Below are 22,569 nucleotides of genomic sequence, written 5' to 3'. Positions count from 1 at the left end.
AGTAGGCATGTTTGCCAGTTCTTCTTGTGTGCCAAGTTGATAGAATACAAGTATACAACCTGTACATCCTAATATTTAGCACAAAAACTAAGACCTTTTATAGTAATAGTTTGTGGGCTTCAAATAGTTTTCACACACATTTAACTATTTAAGTCATTCGCGCATTTATTTCTTGATTTTATTTTATTTCTGATAATTAAACAAACTCACATGCCCGTCTTCTCCTGTGACAAGATTCAAAACCTCAAAATCCCCTAGTTCCCGTATTCTGCAAGCCATCCTTCGAGGATTTCTAGCTCCCTCTTTCTCTGAAATACTAGCCAGTCAGGATCACTTGGTGCAGAAGGAGTACTGATATCCAAGGTATGTGCGCCTGCTCAACCATTTACATCATGTATGATTACATTCTTTCATATATATTTTAATGATTACAGCAGACAGGAAGTTTATTTGGTAAAATTAGCTGGAGAGAAAAAACTACCTTCTTCTGTATAAACTGCTAAAAGACTGTCAGAAATGTCCTGGAGAACTCTACAATAACAAAAATGTAAAATCAAAATCATATAGAAGTGCTTTTTATTTTTTTCCTTTTTGCAAAATATTAATTCTTACCCTCCAGCACTATATGGATCGCGTAGACCATTGGAGAATATGATGTTACTCGCAAACTTCCCAAGAACAGTCTTTATGTCCTGTCGAATATATAGCAAACTAAGGTTGATGATGATGTTAGAAATGATATAAGCGTAGCAGCTGGTTAAAGGAGCTAGAATTATACATGGCCTCCGAATTCCGTCGTGATCCAGTGAGGCCTGGGAGTGACACCGAAGGCAGCTTTACACGTCCTGCTAAGGTTTTTAATATCGAAAGGCCATGGTTCGAACATTGTATCATTTGCACCAGATCCTACTGGTATTACCAGTTCTGTACATTGCTTTGGAAGAGGAAGAACGAAAACAAGAAGAAATTATACCGAGTTCATGAGAATTTCATATGAAATCTGACTGCATAACATAGATACCGAAAAGCTTGAACCAGAAAAACAAATGCCGCACAAAGTACCTGCCATGCCCATCCACTATTGTTATTGATGGATTGGATGTCGAAAACAGTGTTGCATGATCTTCCGAAAATCCCTCCCAGAGCAGAAACATTGAAGCCAGCCGCAACTCTGCCTAGAATGTCAGTACCTTCTGCTGCTCCGTCGATAGCGTTGCATACTTTCTGTACATATCTTGTTGTAGGAAAATCATACTGAGCGGACACCATGAACGAAAGTGCGAGGAAGTCCTTTAGTTCTTGAGATGAGTTCAGAGGTCTTTTCAGACGGCGGCCAGAAAAGAGTAAGCAATTTATGATTTTGTCGTACGAATTTAATGTCCTACATATATTGTTACGAATTTAATTAAAATTACCTGCAGGTTGCAAATACTTGTCCGAGATGCAATAGGCCGCTGGGATCTGCAGCAGCTTTGTCTATTTCCGACCAAGATTGTTTTATAGTTTTGTAGCAACTCTCACTGGTATCCTTAAAATCCTTGGTGACAACAACATAGTATGCATCGTGCGGGGTTATATTGTCGAAATACAGAATCGGAGCTGATGAAGCCAGTGCAGCGTAAGCAATATGGGGATACTTTAGGCGAAACCACGATGCAAGCACTGCAATATAGAGGTTTGAGAATTGTATGACAATTAAAACATTCGAGATTCATGGAACTTTGGTCTTTGCAACTTACTTCCCCCATAAGACCCTCCGACAGCAATGACAGGGCAGTTTTCGGCTGACAAGTTTCTCCTCAGATCAGTTAACAACTGCGCGTAATCTGCCAGAGCTTGTGTTGAGGTAAAATACCCGAGGGTACTGGAATTATCAAACGTTTCCTGTCCAAAAGGCATAGAATCTCCATAATAGCGGTGCTGTTGGATGTCATACAAAACAATATCAGTACTGGAGATGCATTTGAAACGATTGTACAAGGAAAAATGTGGGATGAAGTTCCACGTTCACCTCGATGTACATTAGGATAGCTTTGAAATGTGAAGCAAGCTCACCGAGGAATCCATGGCCAGTACCATTTACAAGTGCAGTAACATCAACCTCATCTCCGGTATAAACAATTATAGGCGAGCTCGTGTTTGCACCACCCCAATGCTCATAGTTTACAACATATCGTTGCTGAAATGTCATGTAACTCTCTGGTGTATAGCCAAAATGATCTAAAGTTTGGGTGTAATAAGATATTTTAAAATCGGGTGGGATAAGAACTTCATCATTATTTGATGGTTTCTGAAGCAAACCAGAATGTACTGTCGTGGGAATCATTGCCATAACTATCCATTTTTGAGCCACAAGGAACAGAAATATTGGCAGAAATCGAAGGAATGATAGTCTGGTAGCCATCTTCAAGTAGCCCAACTCATGAAAGTTGTGTGCTTGTTTTATGCAGCATTCTGCAGGCATCTTCCTTGTTCATAACGACGATTCACTAGGTAATTTTTATGTTTATATTTAGACGGCATATATGTTAGTAATTAAGAAAAATATTAGCAGTTCTGTAGGTATGCACTATGTTCTGGGGAGCCACAATATTCCTTTCGGCTTGCTTCTGGTATCTCAGTTGGCATGTATGGATGAACCAAAAAAACAGATATGAAACATAAAGAAAAGCTGTTAATATTAAACTCATCATACATAATCTGAGAAATGGCAAAACGGTCCCAGAATTTGTTACCAAATGACGTGGCACTGGTGATAGTGTTATTAAGCTCATCACACATAACCCGGAAAATACTAATAAGCAAAAGAAAAACAGAAGAAACTGCTGGAATGAAGCTCATGCATATGAGCTTCATGATTCATGATAGTGATAGAGTTTGGGTCTCTGCAAGTGTGGAATGTTCCATTGAATTGCTTTCAATCTAACTAATGTTCCATTGAATTTGTTTGCTGGTTCCAGATGGCCTGAAGTATTACGAGGTTGTTATAGTTAATTCTACCAGCTTGGGCACCATATGAATCTGGCAGCAACATTCATGTGAATTTTCTTCGGAAGTGTAGTAAGGTGCGGACTGAATGATTCCAGGTGATATGTTGCAGGCTGTTCGATATATTGGGTCTGGTTTGTTTATATTCAATCCCTGGATGCATGGTGAATTGTCATGGATGGCAGTATGGTACTGTGTTGGCAAGTAGGGTGAATGAGTTCTTATATCTTTTTCACAGTGTTGGGGTTCTATTTGCGATTTTTTAGCATGTTAGGGACTGCTTTGATTTTTCTGTGGTTTTTCTAAAGGCTATGCTTGCAATTTTTGTGTCCTGATCAGGGCTAGCTGTGCCTGTGTTTCTTTTGGTAGCCTTAGGGTCTATTCAGGTACATGCCTATATTCATAATTAGTATCAATCAATTAAAGGTGTGAGGGAGATGATTACTGCAGGTTTTACGTTTAGAGGGCTTTGTAAGCTCAAATCTTTGGCGGAAGCTAGGTCTAATCTTTTGTCGTCTCTTAACACCTCAACGGCCTTGTTAAATTGCATGACCTACAGTGGTTGTGTTCGGGTTTGTTTTGGAACTCGTACAACAGATCTGGGAATAAGACTTGACTTGCAACTTGCAAGTGACATGTGCAGTAATGCGGGATGTTCTTAGTTTCCTATTCTGGGAGAGAGCATGGTGCTGGTCTTTAAAACCTCGATGCTCTTCTTTGATTTCATGGGGTACTTTGGTGTGCTTGGTTATGTTAGGGAGATCTCTGTCGAACAGTGCTTTCTACTTTCTAACCCCACAAATTCTTTTCTCCTAAAAGTTTATGCCTTCCCTCCATTTTGCTCTTTCTCATCAACTTTTTTCTGTACAGAACTCACTGGCACCTTCTAAACTAAAAGATTCTTTACTTTCATCTTAAAACGGATCATTCACCTGAAAGAGTAAGGAATCCCTTTGTCTTTATGTCTTGCTTTTCGACAAACAACCTCTTTGCTTCTGGACTGAGTTAAGAGATATCTTTCGAGTGAGACGATTCCTGATAGCTTCTAACAGCAGGGAAACAAGAGGGAAAAGTACTGTGAAGCTGTTGGTTGAAGTTATAGATGCTCACAGTTTTATGCTTAAGATGGTGAAATATTTAACAGTGCATTTCCACAAGATGACATTCAAAACCTTCAAAACCAACTTAGAAAAACTGTAACCCTCCATGAGAATCAAATTCCATTCTGAATCAGAATCTTTCCTTCATTCAGAATTTTCTGTCGTAGTCAGTGTACGATAGAAGATTTCTTAACAGTCTGCGAATTCTTTGCTCCTACATTGTCTAGAAATTTGATCAGGAAGCATTTTAAGTACTCCTACCAAGAATAGTTCTTATTTTCCCTATTTGTAATAGGCACATTTTACCCAACTCTGATTCAAAACCTCTCCCTATTATACATCAGCCAGCCAGAGAGCCTTGAAAAATCACTTCCAGCACCACCATTTTCACAACCTTCACAAACATCTGTGAGTCCTTACCAGTTATCTCCCTCTTTGTTTTACATCTGAGAAAAGTAAATACAGAAGGGTCTAGGCAAAAATATATAAACACTGAAAAACTGCAGCAAAATTTTGGTCATCTGGAGTTGAAAACGATGCAGCACCAGTTTAGTCACAAGCCCCATCATCAGAGCAACCAAGAGAACTTTGATTTGGCAGACACAACGCCACAAATTGGTGACCAGTGGATTAGTGGTGTAGCAGCCTCTGGCGGAAGAGGGTGGTTGAACGCTGAAAGATATGCAGGCACACATGACCTAGTTGAGCAAACATATTATCTTTATGTTCGAGTTGTGAAGGCCAAAGATCTTCCACCAAGTGCACTCACTGCCAGCTGTGATCCTTATGTGGAAGTGAAGCTGGGGAATTACAAAGGCAGAACAAAGCATTTTGAGAGGAAAGTGAACCCCGAGTGGAATCAGGTTTTTGCATTTTCTAAGGAGCGTATTCAGTCATCAATCCTAGAGATATTTGTGAAGGATAAAGAGATGGTGGGAAGGGATGACTATCTTGGAAAGGTTGTTTTTGACATGAATGAGGTTCCGACAAGAGTGCCCCCTGATAGTCCTTTGGCTCCGCAGTGGTACAGACTGGAGGATCGTAGAGGAGGTGGAAAGGTAAGAGGTGATATCATGTTGGCTGTTTGGATGGGGACTCAAGCTGATGAAGCCTTCTCAGAGGCGTGGCATTCGGATGCTGCTTTTGTTTATGGAGAGGGTGTTTTAAACATCCGCTCTAAAGTCTACGTCTCTCCAAAGCTATGGTATCTTCGGGTTAATGTCATTGAAGCTCAGGATGTAATCCCAAATGACAAGTCCCGTTTACCTGAAGTTTGTGTAAAAGTTCAGGTGGGTAGTCAAGTGCTTAAAACCAAGATAAGTCCAGCTCGGACACTAAATCCACTCTGGAATGAAGATTTGGTCTTTGTTGCTGCTGAACCTTTTGAGGAGCAGTTAGTTCTGACAGTTGAAGACCGAGTTCACCCTACTAGAGATGATGTTCTGGGGATGATTACCCTACCACTGACTATTTTCGAGAAGAGGCTTGACCACAGGCCAGTTCACTCTCGCTGGTTCAACCTCGAGAAATTTGGTTTTGGTGCCTTGGAAGTTGACAGGAGAAAGGAGCTCAAGTTCTCAAGTAGGATTCACCTGAGAGTTTGTCTCGAAGGCGGATACCATGTCCTGGATGAATCCACCATGTACATAAGTGATCAAAGGCCTACTGCAAGACAGCTCTGGAAACAGCCTATTGGAATACTAGAAGTGGGAATATTGAGTGCACAAGGACTTCTGCCAATGAAGATGAAGGATGGTCATGGAAGTACAGATGCTTACTGTGTTGCTAAGTATGGACAGAAATGGGTTCGAACAAGAACGATTCTTGACACATTTAGTCCTAAATGGAATGAGCAGTACACCTGGGAAGTTTATGATCCGTGCACGGTGATCACATTGGGAGTTTTTGACAACTGCCACCTGGGAAATGATAAACAAGGCACCACTTCAGCAAGGGATTCAAAAATTGGAAAGGTAAGAATTCGCTTATCAACCCTTGAAGCTCATCGAATATACAAACATTCGTATCCTCTTCTTGTTCTTCATCCCTCTGGGCTGAAGAACATGGGTGATCTCCAGCTTGCCATTCGGTTTACCAACTTGTCTGTAGCTAACATGATATACTTGTATGGGCATCCGTTACTGCCCAAAATGCATTACTTGAATCCTTTCACGGTGAACCAAGTAGACAACTTAAGGTACCAAGCAATGAATATTGTCGCGGTGAGGCTGGGACGAGCAGAGCCACCATTAAGAAAGGAGGTGGTGGAGTACATGTTAGATGTGGATTCCCACATGTGGAGCATGAGAAGAAGCAAAGCTAATTTTTTCAGGATAATGTCGCTCTTGTCGGGGATGTTCACTGTGAACAGATGGTTTGGGGATGTTTGTCACTGGAAAAATCCGATCACATCAGTTTTAGTACACATACTGTTTTTGATACTAATCTGGTACCCGGAGCTGATTCTTCCAACTCTGTTTCTATACATGTTTCTCATTGGATTGTGGAACTATAGGTTCCGGCCTAGGCACCCGCCTCATATGGATACTAAGCTATCATGGGCAGAAGCAGTACACCCTGATGAGCTTGATGAAGAATTTGACACATTTCCTACATCCAGGCCACAAGATGTGGTCCGTCTGAGGTATGATAGGCTTCGAAGTGTAGCAGGGAGGATTCAAACTGTGGTCGGAGATATTGCAACGCAAGGGGAGAGATTTCAGTCACTACTAAGCTGGAGGGATCCTAGAGCGACGAGTTTCTTCATAATGTTCTGTCTATGTGCAGCTGTGGTGCTTTATGTGACTCCATTTCGTGTGGTGGCTTTAGTTGCAGGATTATATCTATTACGACATCCTAGGTTTCGAAGCAAATTGCCTGCTGTTCCAAGCAATTTCTTCAAAAGATTGCCAGCTCAAAGTGATAGTTTGCTGTGACATAATAACTAATAAGCTCACAACCTTTGTTTCTTTTTCTACTTGTTTGCATACTCTAATAAAGGTTTGCTGTGTTTGTAATTTCTTTTCTTAGTCTCTGGCTTTTACTGGCTCTAATCTACTTTTTTATTTAAGTTATTTTTTATGCAAATTTTGTTCTTCAGCTCTTAAATTAACTGTGATATGTATATAGGATTTATCATATCTGTACAAAATTTCTGAAAACCGCAGACATCTGACCAGGCTGAAAACCAAATTCAAGCATTCTGCAATTTTTTCTTTTTCTGTTTCTGTAAAGCTAACGAATGACACAGAAATCACTCTTCTAGTAACACTAATCTGGATCTGGAAGCCTAAATTTGACTTTCTGGAGATTACAGTTTACAATCAAAGTTTAAACCAAAAAACGCAGGAATGCTGTAATGCTACAGACGTCGAGCATAATACAACAGGGAAAGTCCTGCTAGAAGAATTTAGTTTTCTTCATACTTTTTTTTTGCCAAGTAACACTGATTTTCCTACTCAATCACAATAGTTATACCATACCAGATCCTTATTGGAAGATAAACCTCTGATCGCAACACTGTCACCGCTAAATGCAGTGGCATCCATATGCCAAACCTTCAGGGAAAGAACGCTTCATCAACCCGTATCCACTCCATTCCAACAACCATGAAACACAATAACAAGTAATCAAGGCATAACAATTTATGATCAGCTCACCCCTTGGTGGTTAGTGCTTGTTGGACAGGAGTGGATCAGTAGCTAGTACAGAATCCAGGAGGAGGAAGCGTCCATAATGCATTGAGTTGTCCGTTTGCACTTTGTCACACTTCTAAACATGATAAGTGCATTCTCAATCAATGTTATCAAGACTGGGATCATAAGATTCATAACCTCTGGACAAGGAATTTTAAGTGTTGAATGTATTTTTGTTTGGAGTGTATTATGTTAGGAGTAACTTCTTATAATAGGTGAACCGTGAAGGATGAATTGATGAATGCATTTGTTGTTGTCGATTCTCCGGCCACATGGAACTGCCATCCATGAACCGGAGAGTAGCTAGTGTGAGGTAATATGGAGGGCAGAATTATAATTTTTTTATTAAGTTTAATCCTTAATGCAAGCTTTTTAGGTCAAGTGACCCAGATGTAAATTTTTAAAGTTTGATGACTTACATGCAAATTTGTCCTCCCTTTAATAAAGAAATGGCCTTTAACCCATTTGTTTTATGATAACAGCAATTTCATAAACCACTGCAATAAGGTGAAAGCAACCATAGAAGAGATAACAAGAAGCTGGTGGTTACTTGAGTATTGCTAAAGCTAAGAGTCTCAGACACAATCTCCAAATGGCGCGAAGAATTTGGCATAAATGACATAACAGAATTTCTGTTATGTCATTTACGCAGAACCAGGTAAAGAAAGAGCATTGTAATGTTGTTTCGGTTGTGTAATTTTATTGATTAATTATTTATTTTTTTGGTATATTGGAGTATAACAGATGCTACATCAGCAAATAAGCGGGCAATAAAAATGTGGTAAAATCATATTTATTCTAAAAGTTCATCTGTATAAGATTTGAGATTGATCTCAAGTTATTGTAATGTATTATGAACATTAGTAAAATGCCGGAGGAAGAAACAAAGAATAAATCGACCCCGGTGAAAAAACCAAAACAAGGCTATAAATTTGACTATAGGTAAAAAAAAAGAGAAGAATGAATGGTGAAAAATAGAAACAGAAAAGAATTAACATTGATTGGTTACTTTATAAATTTGAAATATCAGGTAGAGGTCTCCCGGAAAGGAAGTGCATGATGAGTGAAAGAGCTCTTCTGGGCTCATAGCTTGGCACCTGATGACCTGCCCCTCTAACAGTTGCGAATGTTAGGTCTCCTTCATATACTTGTGTATATCCACCAATCTATTCATGAATTATAACTAAATTTAGCAAAAGAAAGAAATTGCTTCTGCGAGGTTTGCTCAAAGTAATTTTGGTGAAGAGACACAAATTCGGATTATTACCTCCTCCTTAAGAAGCCAAGGATGCCAAAAAGTTTTAACCTTAAGCTTCATGGCTTCGATAGAGTACTTGGTAGAAGTAACTGGTATTCTTCCGTCTGTGTCTCCACTGCAATTAATTGAATATAAGATTGCTTATTTTTCACATGTAACACTTTACAATGTGATACTGTTTATGTTATGTATATTCAAACTCGTATGTGTTTGTGAAGAGGAACGGTGTTAGGGAGAGTTGCACCTGAATATCCAAACACGAATTCCATTGGCGATGAACTCCTTTAGGAGGGGAATTACTGTCGTGGGACTGTCATTCCACCCTCTAATGATTTCACTGTTCATATTTAAATTCAAGTTTAGTTAGTGTTGGGTTAGTAAACTAGGTTAAGTTGTTAATCATTATCCAAATGGTGGTAGTATACCGCGGATCAACTCTTGACATTTATTTTATATAGCTACACAGTGATCTGACTATGTTTTCATAATGATCTCCTGCAAAAAAAAAAAATGCAGTAACATAAATACCTGCAAGCTTCCCAGTCGTGATCAAGTTTGGTGACGTTGGCGTGAAGAGCTTCTTGAACATCAGGTCGGTTCATATAAGCATGCACATATACATCACTGCATGGATCTATCACACTCTGCACCGTGTAGCAAATTAAGTCACTTCAGAATCTACATTCACCAACTAAATTAAAACATCTTACTACTAATTCAGATTATATATTGTCAGAAACTAAAACATGTAGACATAATATTTTTTAGAAAAGAACTTACTGAAATTCTCTTGGGCTTGACTGTAAGTTTATCACTGTTGCAAACAGGAGCATATATATTGTAGATATCCAGAGCAAAAGTATCAAGATCAGCTTGTTGAGCTGCATCATTGCACTCTGTAGTCTGTGTTGTAGCATTTGGTGAGAAGTCGCAGTATTTATTGATTTGTTCTGCAGTTTCATCTGAAATTAAAGCATGGGTTGCAAAGTAATCATACATCCCCCTCACATCCGTTTCATCATTTATCACTGCATTTCCAATCTGCATATATATAATCATATCATTAACTTCTTACATTTGTTTCAATCCTAGAATAATAACGCATGAGCCTAATAGTACTGTTGTTGAAAAAGTTAATACAATTTAACCGTCAATAGACCTTTAGGCAATGAAGTCCCTGGTCTAAACATCCAACTGAAGATACCAACAGACATTCTGTTCTTTGAGATATTGCATCATTAGGCCCAATCGAGGGTAGGCCAATCAGTCAATTAAGATTAAAACTGTAAGGGGCAAAACTTTGGCCAATATATAATTATAACTTTTTAAATCCCAAACACATGTGATGTGCATATTTGCATGTGCAGTTTGAGCCATAGGAGAAAGGATTAGGTTGGAAATCTGGGCCTCATGCAGGTGGTTCAATTATTGAAGAGATGGTGACTTGGTTGTGGCTGTCATCTTCATGCAAATGGAATTTTCTCCCTAGATTGCAATAATGCTAACATAATCATTGCTATGGGCTCTTTCAGTTTAATTTCTCGCCTTTGAAAAATGGTAACGAAAAGAGAAAAAAATAGCAGTACCAGAGAGAGGGAGAGAGACTTACAATAATGCCCTTAAGGTTAACAATGGAAGCATTTGCCTTTTTGTTATAATGGAGAATGGTGTGGGCAAGTTGAGGGACATAATGGCCAGCGTAGCTCTCTCCCGCTATGTAAAATTCCCTGTTTTTGTACTCTGGAAATCTCTCCAACCAGTTCAACAAGAATACATAATTATCAGATGCTGTGCTTTTATCTCCATTACTTTTATAATCCGATGAAGTATTTGAATAGGAATATCCTACTCCTGCTGGTGACTCCAAGAACAGAACATTTGCAGCTGCATCCAGAACAGAACGGATATTAATTTCCAACCATAATCTTATTGTTTTAGTTCCTGTTAAATGTTGTTTGCTTGTTCTGCTGCAGAACAAATTCCACAGAAAAATTTGCATAGAAAAAGTGAAGAACTTTGGGTTTTTTTACAGACGCCTGGTTATCGTATCCATTAAATGTACCACTGTGACCGGTGGTGATTAGGAATTTTCATAAAATTTTGTCTGAAAAACTTTTCTTTTTTACGGAAACATGACATGACCTTCTACATCAGAAATCGAAGGTGAAAGTAGTGCAGAGAAGAGTACCATGATTCCATGCAAAATGATTGTGGTACAAGGTTTTGCCATCGCTGTGGACACGAAAAGGTCCAAGCTCTTGCATTGCTCCATAGCCTAATGATGAACAACCAGGACCTGCACATAAAGTTTCTTAGATTATTGAATTTTTGCTTGCAACAAATTAATTTTTTTCATATTAATTTGTGATATTATTTATGCCGTGATTAGGGCTGTAATTCGAGCCGAACCGGGCGAGTTTCGAGCCGAGCCTAATTCGAGCCAACTTTAATCGAGCCGAGCCGAGCCGGCTCGATTAACTAATCGAGCCTAAATCTTTGCCCGAACTCGACTCGGTTAATTTCACGAGTCGAGTCGAGCTGGCTCGTTTAGCTAAACGAGCCGGTTTTAACGAGCCGAGCGAGCCAGCTCGTATAATTTTACACTTAATCGAGCCCAAACCTCTACCCGAACTCGGCTCGTTTAATTTCACGAGTCGAGTTGAGCCGGCTCGTTTAATTAAACGAGCCAAAACCTTTACCCGAACTCGGCTTGTTTAACGAGTCGAGCCGAGCCGAGCCCACTTAAACGAGTTCGAGCCGGGCGAGCTCGCGAGCCGCCCGACTCGAATTACAGCCCTAGCCGTGATGGTCCTAAATTGTTAACTCAGTAAAATACCAAAAAACACTTTGTTTATAAAAATATAAGGCTCTCCTGCAAAGAATATACGCAAAAATTCAATTAAAATCATACCAATTAAAATTATATATTAGTATTCCAAGCACTCCATTGAACTAAAACCTCAACACGAGGAATGTATCATCTTTGTTTATAATACTTGGTATATTCTCCAAAAATTTTAGAGATTATTTATTTATTTATTTATTTATTTGGCACTGGATTTGTCATGTTGTGCTGTCACAAACAAGAAAAAGCAAGGCACGACCCCAAATGAGCACATGAATATGCTCTCCACACAACCCTCTCATCTATCTCTATCTCCCATCCCTATTCATGTGTCTAATTTTGACGATCAACCATAAATGAGCTGTACGACGAGCGGGTCATTTTGAATTCGATTCTTGCTCATTTAAGATTATAAAATATAATAAAATAATCAAAACTTAGTTGAAAATATTAGTTATACAGAAAAAAAAATTCATTTTTTTTATAACTATATTAAATTAAATGTGATTATATAATACGTACTTGGATCATCACACCGTTATATTATCGGGAGATTATGTCGTAAAAGAAAACGTTGGGGACGTGCCGTGAAATGAGCTGGATTGAAGGGCAGGATACCCGGGAATCACTGCAACTTGCTACCTCATATAATACTTTTTAATTTAATAATATAGTCTCATGCAAACATTGTAACATGCACTATTCTTAATCATTTTTTTTTTTTTTTGAAAGATTCTTAATCATTTATTATTTAACCCTTACGAGAATCATAAACGAGAATTTTAAATAGAAAATTCGAATATTGTCAAAAATAAATAAAATTTGATGCATGATAATGTATTTAGCTATCTATCTATCTAACTCTTATTCATTTCAGAAGAAGCTGAGAGTTTAACTATTGTCAAAGATAAGACGGAAATGTGACAGTATATTCACTAATCTACGAACAGTGAAAAAGTTTAGAAATGTTGTAAAAAAGTGGTTACCTCCGTTAAGCCAGAGAAGAAGAGGCAGAGATTCCTTGGAGTGCTGAGCTTCAACAAAGTAATAATACAGTGCCCTTCCAGCAGATTGATTCACCGTGACATACCCACCATACTGGCTAAACTCGAGCTTCTGTGGTGGCTGTCCCGGCAATCTCTCAATCTTATCCTTTTCTTTCATTCCCTTCTGCGAAAGAATTCTTATTCCCCGCAGCACCGCGGGGTTAAAATGGTCGGGAAAGGAGCCTTTCCCGACCGTTTGACTGAGTTTCAGTCTTGATAAACGGTCAAGACCTCCACTCTGAGTCTTGCCGTGACTTGAAACTATGAAAAATGAGATTATGAATATTAATATGGTACTAAAGGAGATAAGTGATGAGGATTTGTCCATGGTTTGAGGTGTAGATGGGAATGTGGGAGATGAGAAGAGAGGAGTTTATATACATAAATGATGAATAATGAATGATTGCTTAGAAAGGTGTTTTGCTTTCATGTACAAGTATTAGCAACGAGTATATAATGACAACAAGATAATGGATGGAATAGTGCACGCTTGATTGGATAGCTTGAAGGTTAATAGTTTAAGTTATTCTCGAGAAAATGTGTGGAGAAAATAATTAATTTTGGTGATGTTAGATTTTAAATGATATATTGATATGTATGTATCATGATCGGAGATATAGAACTAATCAGTTGATATACCGATTTAAGATTTATAGAAGATTTATCAAATTTTTTTTGAATAAATTGAAAATATTTAGTCAAATCAGAGTTTAATCCATAAATTGATAAATTATTTTTATTGACTTAACCAAAAAATTAATTAGAAATTTTTAAAACACTAAATTATACGTATATATAATAAAAATATAGTTTTTCTATTAAATTTTTCACGTAAAGATTATCACATCCACGTATGGATATAAAAATCGAGATATTGTTTTCTTGGCCACGGAAAAAATCACTGATATTTATCATTGGAATAGATTGTCATGAATCCGAATTTTAAATTAATATATTGAACGAGATATGTAGGAAATTATAAATTTAATTAATAATTTCAATTATCAAATATGAATTTTCATCATTGTAATATCACGGAACTGAAAAAAGTGTAGCTAAACTTTGATTAAACTTGCATTATGTAGCGTAACATGTAGCAATGTTGCATGTTTATGCTACTATCAGGTCAGGTCAACTGTGGCATGTGCAAGTCACTCAAATTCTGGTGACGGTTAATTTAAAATGATTAGTGATTTTTCTAGTACGAGTACTGCAATAAATTAATGTTACTCGTATTTATTGAATTGAATTCTCGGCTAGTGATCAGATCTATCGAATGTATGTTCCCTTTGACATTTCAAGATTGTTAGATTTTCTTCGTTTGAGTGTCTAAAATAATTCATGTTAAAGTCGATCATGTATTATTTTAATTTAGCAATTGTTTTGATTATAAATTAGTAAGGAGTTGTAAATTGTATCGTGAATATAAGCAAAAATGTTAAGATTTAAATCTTTTTCATTGAAACTTAATAATAAAAAAAAAGTTCTTCATTGAAGTTAGACACGATGATAAATCATATTTAACTAAAATTTGGATCGTGTTGTGCCCGGTGACGATGGTTGGAATGATGTGTATCATTACAGGTATATATAAAATTTGTTAAGAAATGTGTATCATCGATAACTTGTTATTTTGTAATATTTTAATCATAATATTATTAGGGCTTTTCCCATAAATACCCAATTTTAAAAGAATTTTTGCAAAATTACTGTCTCTTTTTAAAACAATTTACAAATATACTATATTTCAAAAAATATTTGCATTGAAGTTAGACATAATGATAAATTACCCGGTGACAATGGTTAGAATGATGTGTATCATTACAGGTATATATAAAATTTGGAGAAATTACCTTGTATACTGTTTTTTTAATCGTATTTTCAAAAATACTACCCTCTCTAAAATCTTTCAAATATACTATCTTTTTGAAAATATTTCCAAAAATACGGTGGTTGCATATGCACCATATGCAACTGAATTCCTCATTTCAAGTTCCAGTTTTTCAAATGTCATTTTTGACTTCATCTTTGGAATCCACACACACATATATATAGATAGATTCCAAAGATGAGGTTAAAAATGACATTTAAAAACTGCAACTTGAAATTAGGAATTGCAGTTGCATATATGGTTGCATATGCAACCAGTGTATTTTTGAAAAATATTTTCAAAAAGATAGTATCTTTGGAAAGATTTTAGAGAAAGTAGTATTTTTGCAATTTGTTTAAAAAGGTAGTAGTATTTTTGAAAAAATTCTTTTAAACTTGGTTATGAATAAAAAAAGTCCTAAAATTTGTTAAGAATTGATGTATCATCGATAACGTGTTATTTTGTAATAATTTAATCATAATATTACTGTAATTGATATTAAGGCTTTTCTCATAAATACCCAATTTTTAAAGAATTTTTGCAAAATTACTGTTAATTTTTAAAACAATTAGCAAATATACATAATTCAAAAAATATTTTCAAATATGGAGGTTGTATATGCAACTAATCATATATGCAACTTCCAGCAACCACAAATGCAATTTTGAAAAGATTTGTTGAAAATTACATTTAGTTGCACAATAAGTTGCAACTAGTTACAAATGTTCAAAAGAGTGATCCTGCGGGACCAACAACCACAAAAGCAACTTAAAAAAAAAATCAATTAAACATAATCTCATCTCCCAGGATCTCACCTTCACTCTCTTGTCTGCCCACAATCCAGACCAAAAGCAACTAAAATATAGCCCAATTATTATGGCCCATTCTCTTCATCACCATCACGTCGTCTCTCAATTATGCATAATCTGTTTTTCACCCATCTAGCCCCATTCTTTTCGAAATCCAACACAACTAATGTAATATGATCCGATTGTTTTCTTAAATCTAGGAACATGATTTTCATCATGATTGAGAGAATTAGTGTTGACATGATGGCTATGAGAAATAAATGGTGAGGAGAGAGATGATAGTGAGAGGAAAGAGGAGAGAGAGAGAGAGAGCGCAGAAAGAGGAGAGAAAAATGACCCTCCCTTGTAATTGAGGAGTTTGAGAAGGGAGGTCGTAATGTTGTTATTAAAATTTTACAAGTATCATATTTTTGCAGTGAAACAAGAGAGACAGTAATTCTGCAATTAAAATGATAAAAAAGAGTATGTTTGCCAAATTCCCTTGATATTATTATTTGGATTATAAATAATAAAAGTAAAGCACGTATTATTTTATGCCAATTTTTGTACTCAATTTGGTATCTCTAAGACTTTATTATGGATAAATTCGACTAATATAATGAGATTAGTTAGAATTGTTTTGTTTTAGAAAAAAATTAGTTATAATTTTTAATAAGATTTACTATGATTAGAGTGTGATAGTTTAAAATTATAATTTCTTAACTTTTAACGTAGAACATTTCCAAGAAGAATTCAAGGATGGGTTTCCGGTCATTTCGGTTCGGGATTGTTGTACCCATACTCACATACTCAAGTAATATAAACTCAGGTAATAAAAAAATTTAATGACAAGTAAAATGTAAGATTCTCTCGTAAAGGTGGTTTAGTCATTGTCCCCTAAACAAGTGATTTGAAAATCCATGACTAAAATTGCACCTAAGAGGGTATATAAATATACTAATAAATAATTATAATTATAATATATATATATATATATATATAATAATCAGTTCAGGCATCGGGCGGAGAATCGGAAAAAATCGGGTTAGGATCGGGCGGGGGAATGTGAAAAACCATACTCGACCTGATCCTCGATTTTTTTTAAATCGTCCCCATTTTTGAACCCGGACCCGGAAAAATACTCGAATCCCCGCACCGTTCGGTGCGGGAATCGAACATGCTCTTGTTAATTACTAATTCAAATGTTTAAGTTGTATTTTGTGAAAGAAACGGAAGGGGGAGCAAAATGAAAAGCTAAAATAAAAATTACGAAGGACGAAAGTCGGGAAAATTTAGACCGATAATTAATACACGACATGAAAGATTAATTTTTGAGTTTCACCTTTTGGTACACGAACACAAAAGTAGATAAGGAATTCATTTCCTTTTGTGTATTGATTATGAATTTTCAAAAGTACATGAATGTACACGATACAAATGCTTTTTTCAAATAAATAAATATATTTTATGTAAAAATATATATATTCATATATATAATATGTATATATATATATATATATATATATATATATATATGTACAAATTTGCACATCATTATATGCAAATATAAAAATAATATATAAAAATGTATCCTTAAAATATATTTTAATTAAATATTATTATTATATTTATATTAAATATACACAAAATTACATGACACATTTCAAAACTCATATGAAATTAACATTAAATACACGAATTGTAAAAGTATCGGACATGAATTTCACCTGAACCAAACTAGACCACACAAAACAATTACACACCAAAACAAGACTCGGTTCACAGGAAGATTGTATGAAAACTGTGGGCAATAAATATGAAGAAATAAAGAGTAAAAGTGGAAGTTGAATTAAAGATGTGGAAGAAGAAGCTCAGTGTTGGTGAATGCTAGAATATGAGCTTCTTGCTACTAAAATGGTTGCTACAAATGAGGGTTTTCACTAGCTAATCATGTTGGTCTCGAGAACTTCTCTCCTGAGTCTGATCGCAGCAATGTAGTAACTATGATCAATAATTTGACTTTGAATTACAGATAAAACCAAACACAATCGAGACAAGAAGATTAGCACATATGCTTCTCAGAAGATCAGGAACAGAGGTTGCCCCAGAGATTAGCACATATTCTTCTTAAAGCATCTCAAAAGTAGAAAGTAAATAAAGGTAAGGAAACTGCTACTTAATCTGACATATTACTCTGACGAAACAAAAAACAGCAAATTTAACGGCAAAAAACAAAACCAGCAAATTATTCATGTGATCCAGCCTATAATTGGCTTATGTCTCAGTTTCAATATTTTCCCCCCAGTAATGGTTTACTGGGAAACAGGAAAAAAAACACTGCAACTTTTGTCTTAAAAATTTTCCCCACAAGAAACGTTTTGTCATAAAATGAGCATCACCTATGTATTTAGAACTTCCATTTTCAAAATGGTTTTCGGCAAACAACTAAAGGCAAGAATCATCAGTCAACCTGACTGTCAAAAGTACCAGAAGGAGTTTCAGTTTCTTGCTCCGGAGTCTTCCTCTTTCGTTGATTGTTCTCAGGAGGGGGACTGTCCATGCAGAAAGACTAAATGTGAGGCGGACTGAACAATATAACATGTTTTTGTATATAAGAGATAGAAGACTGAGAGAACTCTAACAGCCGAAAACAGCATACATCAGCTAATAAATAATTCTCTAGATTGGGGTGGGGGGATAAAGCACGATGATCCAAAAAATTAAATGAATTACCCAAGGAACAAGGCGGTCATCATATCTGTGTTTTCAGCATCAGGTTGGCAATCTGTTTCCAGACTTGCGGGTACATGTTTAATTGGAGAATATTTCCTTGGCACGTCATGGTACTCAAGGTAGCCAGACTCAGGGAGTGCATTTTGTGGAAAATAACTTTGAAGCTCCTCAATCTGCAATCATATTTGAAACATTAAAACAGTAGATAACATAAATGGTAATACTACAATCTGATTTTAGAATCACATATATGAGAGAGACATGAAAGGAATCTTTCTCGAGGATAAATGATTTACCTTTCTGCGCAGATTAGCATTCTCCATGCTGACCTTCTGTTCCTGGTAGCAAGGGAAGTGGAAAAAAAATATAATAAGGTTATCTTGGTAATGCAATGGCAACTGTTGTCTTTCATCGCAGTGGTAAATGCAACAACATATATGTAATAGTACTAAATTTTGTCGTTCTACGTAAAATAGCATCATGCTTTTTCTATATATTGACACTAGACTTGCAGGAGACTAATTTCATTTATTCTCTCAATAAATTGCAGGACTCTATTTTATTTCAGTAATCTATGAATATGTCTTGCCAGTAGGTAAATAAATCTAAACAGGATGCCACTTCTATAAGTAATATTTATTAACAACCATATTTATATCTCATCGTTCTTTAAGGTGAAATAAATACAAATTATTTCTTCTATCATATATAGCTGATCAACACTGTAAACTTTTACCTTTTCCCTTGATATTTCCAGTTGCTCCTTCAGTAATTGTTCCTGAGATAATTGATCATTCAGTTAAGAAACCTGTCTTTCTGCATAAAACACTTCACTTAATAGATACTGTGTTACAGGAGGACACGTAATGAAACCTTTTTGTCCTTCAGAGATAATAATCCTTCATTCAAGAGCTGTTCTAACTGCTGCAATTCTTTTAAGCCCAAACCGCTAAGGTCCTTTCCCAATATCTGCCTACGAAAGATGAAAAACATGACCACAATAAGTACACTCTCCATACAAGTGTTTGACTACTTCACAAGCTAAAAGGAAACTTACTTGTTTTTCATCTTGAGATCTGCACTCTCCTCTTTTAGGCCCTGAACTTCCTGAACTTCCTTCTTCTCGAACACAATACATCAAGAAAAATAAACAGTAAGTATATAGCTTAGTAAAACTTGACAGAATATTTAACCAAAATGAGCATCTCATCTATAGATATGATTACCATGCTAGTCACATGATAGTAACTTTCCCGTTTATCAAAGGACCCGCCTAGCTTCTAATGCATTGCATATTCGTCAACATAGGGTGATAGTGAGATTTTATTTCAATGGCACTTTTGCAGAGAACCAATGTTAACTATAGTTGAATACATAAAAAAGACACATGATATGTTATGAATAACTGCCTCAGAAGTCAGAAGCTTAAGATCTTTTATCTTGACATCGTTACTGTCAGCAGACACTAAATAACTCAAATAATAGAAGGAAAATTTTGTATCAATTCAGGTGCATCCGGTGGGGGAGCCAGAACTTACCGGTGAAGGGGGCACATTAAATTTTTTTTAGCCGTAACGAGCGAAGGAACTATATGAGGGAGACTACTAGTGATATCTTTTGAGCCCTCATTTTACCTTTCGACTTTTGTGAAAAGAATATAAGAAAAAAATACTTTCAATAATACAATAATGATATCAAATTTGGGTATAAGAAGTTACATGAGGGTTAAAACTGTATGTTTTTAATATTATATACGTGGGCTTTACATGAAAAATACGTTTTTTTTTAATCCAGGGGGCACACGCCCCCGGAGGGCACAATGTGCCTCCGCCACTGGGTGCATCTAGTTACTGAAGTTTCTAAAAAGAGGTGCGGCACTTTTTAATTCCACTTCATTTTAGCATATGTGCCATTATATGATGGGCTAGATGGAGAAGAAAAAAGCCAAAAATATTCGAAATAAGAATGATACATACCGGTACCTCATGCACGACGTCAGCAGAATTTCCAGACGTTTCCAGACATTTGCTATACCTTGCAAGTGTCTGATCCATACTGCAATAGAGAAGTAATGATAAACACTCAGAATATGATTATACTAACCAACAAAGGAAACAGCTGCGCGCAAGATTGAACAAAAACAAAACATGAATAAATACTTGTATTTGCCTCTTTTGGATAATATTCGAGTACTATACTAATTTGATTTACTGAAAAGATATTGACGAAGAACTAGGTAATCTGCTGACGCAAGCCCTCCCACCGAATAATTTTTAGTTATAATTATTTTCAGAAAAATGCAAGCGACCGTTCATTTAAAGGTCAACTACTTAATAGACGAGTTTATAATATTACTTATAAAGAACGTATCAATATGGCAAAAGATTTTTAGGTAAAATAATCTTCACTCCACCCTTGTTCTCTCCGGTGCGAAATCCTCCATTAATGCAAGGTTGAAGATTAGGCATTTTAGTTCATTCTAAGCCCCGACTAACTAACAAAATTTAGTGACCATAATGATGGAAATTATTTGTTCTTTAAAAGAATGTGGTTCTTCTTATACAGTTTTGGGTTTAACAACCGAATGAAAACACATGAATTGAAACCAAACCAACATTTTGTAAACCCGATTTCAATCAGGTGATGTATCCTTCCAGTGATCATAATCTTAGTCCAAATCAAAAGTTGTTCTGAACAAGCACTGGTCCTAATTACTGATATGAGGATCTGTAAGGTACTATTTCAAATCTTAGACACACGTATCACTCGACCGTCTGAATTAAAGAGCCTTTTCAAGCCCAATTTCTCATCTAAGCTCAATCCATTAATAGAGGTCCAGCAAACATGCATGTAAAGATCTAAAATACTTCTACAAATACCAAACATTCATTCAGATATCTTCTGTGGTTTCATTTGTTACTTGGAACCATTAAAATTAGTCTCTCGCCTTCAAAGATTACTCAAATATATGTATGGAGTTTCAGTCTCAACGATACATGACAGCACATTGTTCACATCAAAGCATGTTGTTGACTTGACTCAACTCTCCATTTTATAATAGTAACATTTAACAAGAAGACTTCTGTCAATTCAGTCAAAAATTGCAAATAAAATCATATAAACAAGCATGTATATTTACCTGATTAAGTTCTTAACAACAAAGATTAGCAACCACATTAAATCTACTCTTTCTTAAACCAGATAAAAACAATTAAAGCTTGATGTCAACAGATTCAGTAGCAAATCGAGAGAGAGAGAGAGGGAGAGAGAGAGGGGGAGGGAGAGAGAGAGAGAGACCTGGAACTAGCAAACTCAAAAAGCTTGCCAGTGCTGGAGAAAACAATGACAGCAATCTCAGCCTCACACAGAACGGACAGCTCATAAGCCTTCTTCATCAAACCAGCACGTCGCTTGGAGAAAGTCACTTGCCTGCTAGTCACATTCTCGATCTTGGCCATCTCAATCTTTCCCCTACCCATCTCTCCCAATTATCAGATTCACCCAAATCTCTCTCTATATAAAGAGATACCTTGTTCTCTCTCTGGAATATTATTCTTAAAAAGGAAAAGAAATACTGGGCTGGGCTGTCCAGTTTTGTCTCTATATATCCAAATTTATATCTCTACTCCAATCAAAAGAGAAGGTAAAGAGGCGTTGAGTTCAATTTGTAGACAAAAGGGAATAAGAGAGAGAGAGAGATCTAAAAACAGAAATTTTGCATGGCATTAGATTTTATGCATGACACGGCACACGCCCTCTCCACTTTTGACACCTTTTAGAAATCTTCTTTCGCCGCTGGGCCCACGTCTCTCTCATTTCTCTTCTGTTGTCCCTGTGATTTAGTTTCGATATGTCTCATTCAATTCTATACATTTAAAAAGTATCTCAAAATAGTAAACTTTTATTATATAAAAATCTCTCCCACCCACTAACTCCATTTACCTTTCCAAATCTATTATTTCATGGGTCTCACCACTTTATCTATTTTTCTTTCTTTTTCTCATTACTTTACATCAATATACTTATATAAAGGAGAAGCGAGGGGCATGTAGGTGGCGCCTCTCACATCGCTCCGTTCTATTTTTCTAATTTTCTGATATTTTTGAATATTACTTATATAAAGGAGAAGCGAGGGGTGTGTAGGTGGCGCCTCTCACATCGCTCAGTTCTATTTTTTTAATTTTATGAATTTTTTGGATGAAAAATATCAAAAATTAGAACTACTTTTTTTAGTTTCGGGTATATT

General features: G+C 36.2%; 4 protein-coding genes across 4 annotated transcripts; 1 reads left to right on the top strand and 3 right to left on the bottom strand.

The window, feature by feature from the left end:
* Nucleotides 1-233: 233 nt before the first annotated feature.
* Nucleotides 234-2,464, bottom strand: LOC108220301 (uncharacterized). The gene is made up of 8 exons (XM_017394039.2): nt 2,012-2,464; nt 1,740-1,920; nt 1,416-1,662; nt 1,063-1,318; nt 779-934; nt 613-692; nt 482-531; nt 234-373 (listed from the first exon to the last, which is right to left on the bottom strand). The coding sequence occupies exons 1-8, from the start codon at nt 2,462-2,464 to the stop codon at nt 255-257; spliced, it is 1,542 nt and encodes a 513-aa protein (XP_017249528.2). The 3' UTR covers nt 234-254.
* On the top strand, nt 2,352-7,162 carry LOC108203633 (FT-interacting protein 1-like). Its single transcript, XM_017372633.2, has 2 exons — nt 2,352-2,493; nt 2,961-7,162. Exon 2 carries the CDS (start codon nt 4,625-4,627, stop codon nt 7,022-7,024), a length of 2,400 nt encoding a protein of 799 aa, XP_017228122.1. The 5' UTR covers nt 2,352-2,493; nt 2,961-4,624; the 3' UTR covers nt 7,025-7,162.
* A 1,398-nt stretch (nt 7,163-8,560) lies between these two features.
* Nucleotides 8,561-13,371, bottom strand: LOC108204721 (serine carboxypeptidase-like 40). The gene is made up of 8 exons (XM_017374304.2): nt 12,873-13,371; nt 11,230-11,337; nt 10,651-10,925; nt 9,822-10,082; nt 9,570-9,685; nt 9,286-9,378; nt 9,051-9,156; nt 8,561-8,949 (listed from the first exon to the last, which is right to left on the bottom strand). The coding sequence occupies exons 1-8, from the start codon at nt 13,258-13,260 to the stop codon at nt 8,794-8,796; spliced, it is 1,503 nt and encodes a 500-aa protein (XP_017229793.1). The 5' UTR covers nt 13,261-13,371; the 3' UTR covers nt 8,561-8,793.
* Nucleotides 13,372-17,959: 4,588 nt separating this feature from the next.
* Nucleotides 17,960-21,890, bottom strand: LOC108220292 (MADS-box transcription factor 23-like). Its single transcript, XM_017394028.2, has 8 exons — nt 21,621-21,890; nt 20,300-20,378; nt 19,381-19,445; nt 19,197-19,296; nt 19,060-19,101; nt 18,620-18,661; nt 18,324-18,496; nt 17,960-18,142 (listed from the first exon to the last, which is right to left on the bottom strand). The coding sequence occupies exons 1-8, from the start codon at nt 21,800-21,802 to the stop codon at nt 18,052-18,054; spliced, it is 774 nt and encodes a 257-aa protein (XP_017249517.1). The 5' UTR covers nt 21,803-21,890; the 3' UTR covers nt 17,960-18,051.
* Between the last annotated feature and the right edge of the window lie 679 nt (nt 21,891-22,569).

The sequence above is a fragment of the Daucus carota genome, chromosome 1, assembly GCF_001625215.2.
Source record: "Daucus carota subsp. sativus chromosome 1, DH1 v3.0, whole genome shotgun sequence".
NCBI lineage: Eukaryota > Viridiplantae > Streptophyta > Magnoliopsida > Apiales > Apiaceae > Daucus > Daucus carota.
Note: the sequence above shows the minus strand (reverse complement) of the source record. Positions and strands in the feature narration are given on the sequence as shown.

Excerpts from the sequence above, each read along its gene's own strand:
- LOC108203633 (XM_017372633.2), top strand. The coding sequence starts at position 4,625 with ATGCAGCACCAGTTTAGTCACAAGCCCCATCATCAGAGCAACCAAGAG.
- LOC108204721 (XM_017374304.2), bottom strand. The coding sequence starts at position 13,260 with ATGGACAAATCCTCATCACTTATCTCCTTTAGTACCATATTAATATTC. Across the intron at positions 10,083-10,650 it reads TTAACCTTAAGGGCATTATT|ATTGGAAATGCAGTGATAAA; the intron begins GTAAGTCTCTCT and ends ATATATATGCAG. Across the intron at positions 8,950-9,050 it reads CTTGGCTTCTTAAGGAGGAG|ATTGGTGGATATACACAAGT; the intron begins GTAATAATCCGA and ends ATTCATGAATAG.
- LOC108220301 (XM_017394039.2), bottom strand. The coding sequence starts at position 2,464 with ATGCCTGCAGAATGCTGCATAAAACAAGCACACAACTTTCATGAGTTG. Across the intron at positions 1,921-2,011 it reads CTATCCTAATGTACATCGAG|CACCGCTATTATGGAGATTC; the intron begins GTGAACGTGGAA and ends GACATCCAACAG. Across the intron at positions 693-778 it reads CGACGGAATTCGGAGGCCAT|GACATAAAGACTGTTCTTGG; the intron begins GTATAATTCTAG and ends TATATTCGACAG.
- LOC108220292 (XM_017394028.2), bottom strand. The coding sequence starts at position 21,802 with ATGGGTAGGGGAAAGATTGAGATGGCCAAGATCGAGAATGTGACTAGC. Across the intron at positions 19,102-19,196 it reads TATCTCTGAAGGACAAAAAG|GAACAATTACTGAAGGAGCA; the intron begins GTTTCATTACGT and ends CAATTATCTCAG. Across the intron at positions 18,143-18,323 it reads ATGACCGCCTTGTTCCTTGG|TCCCCCTCCTGAGAACAATC; the intron begins GTAATTCATTTA and ends CTGCATGGACAG.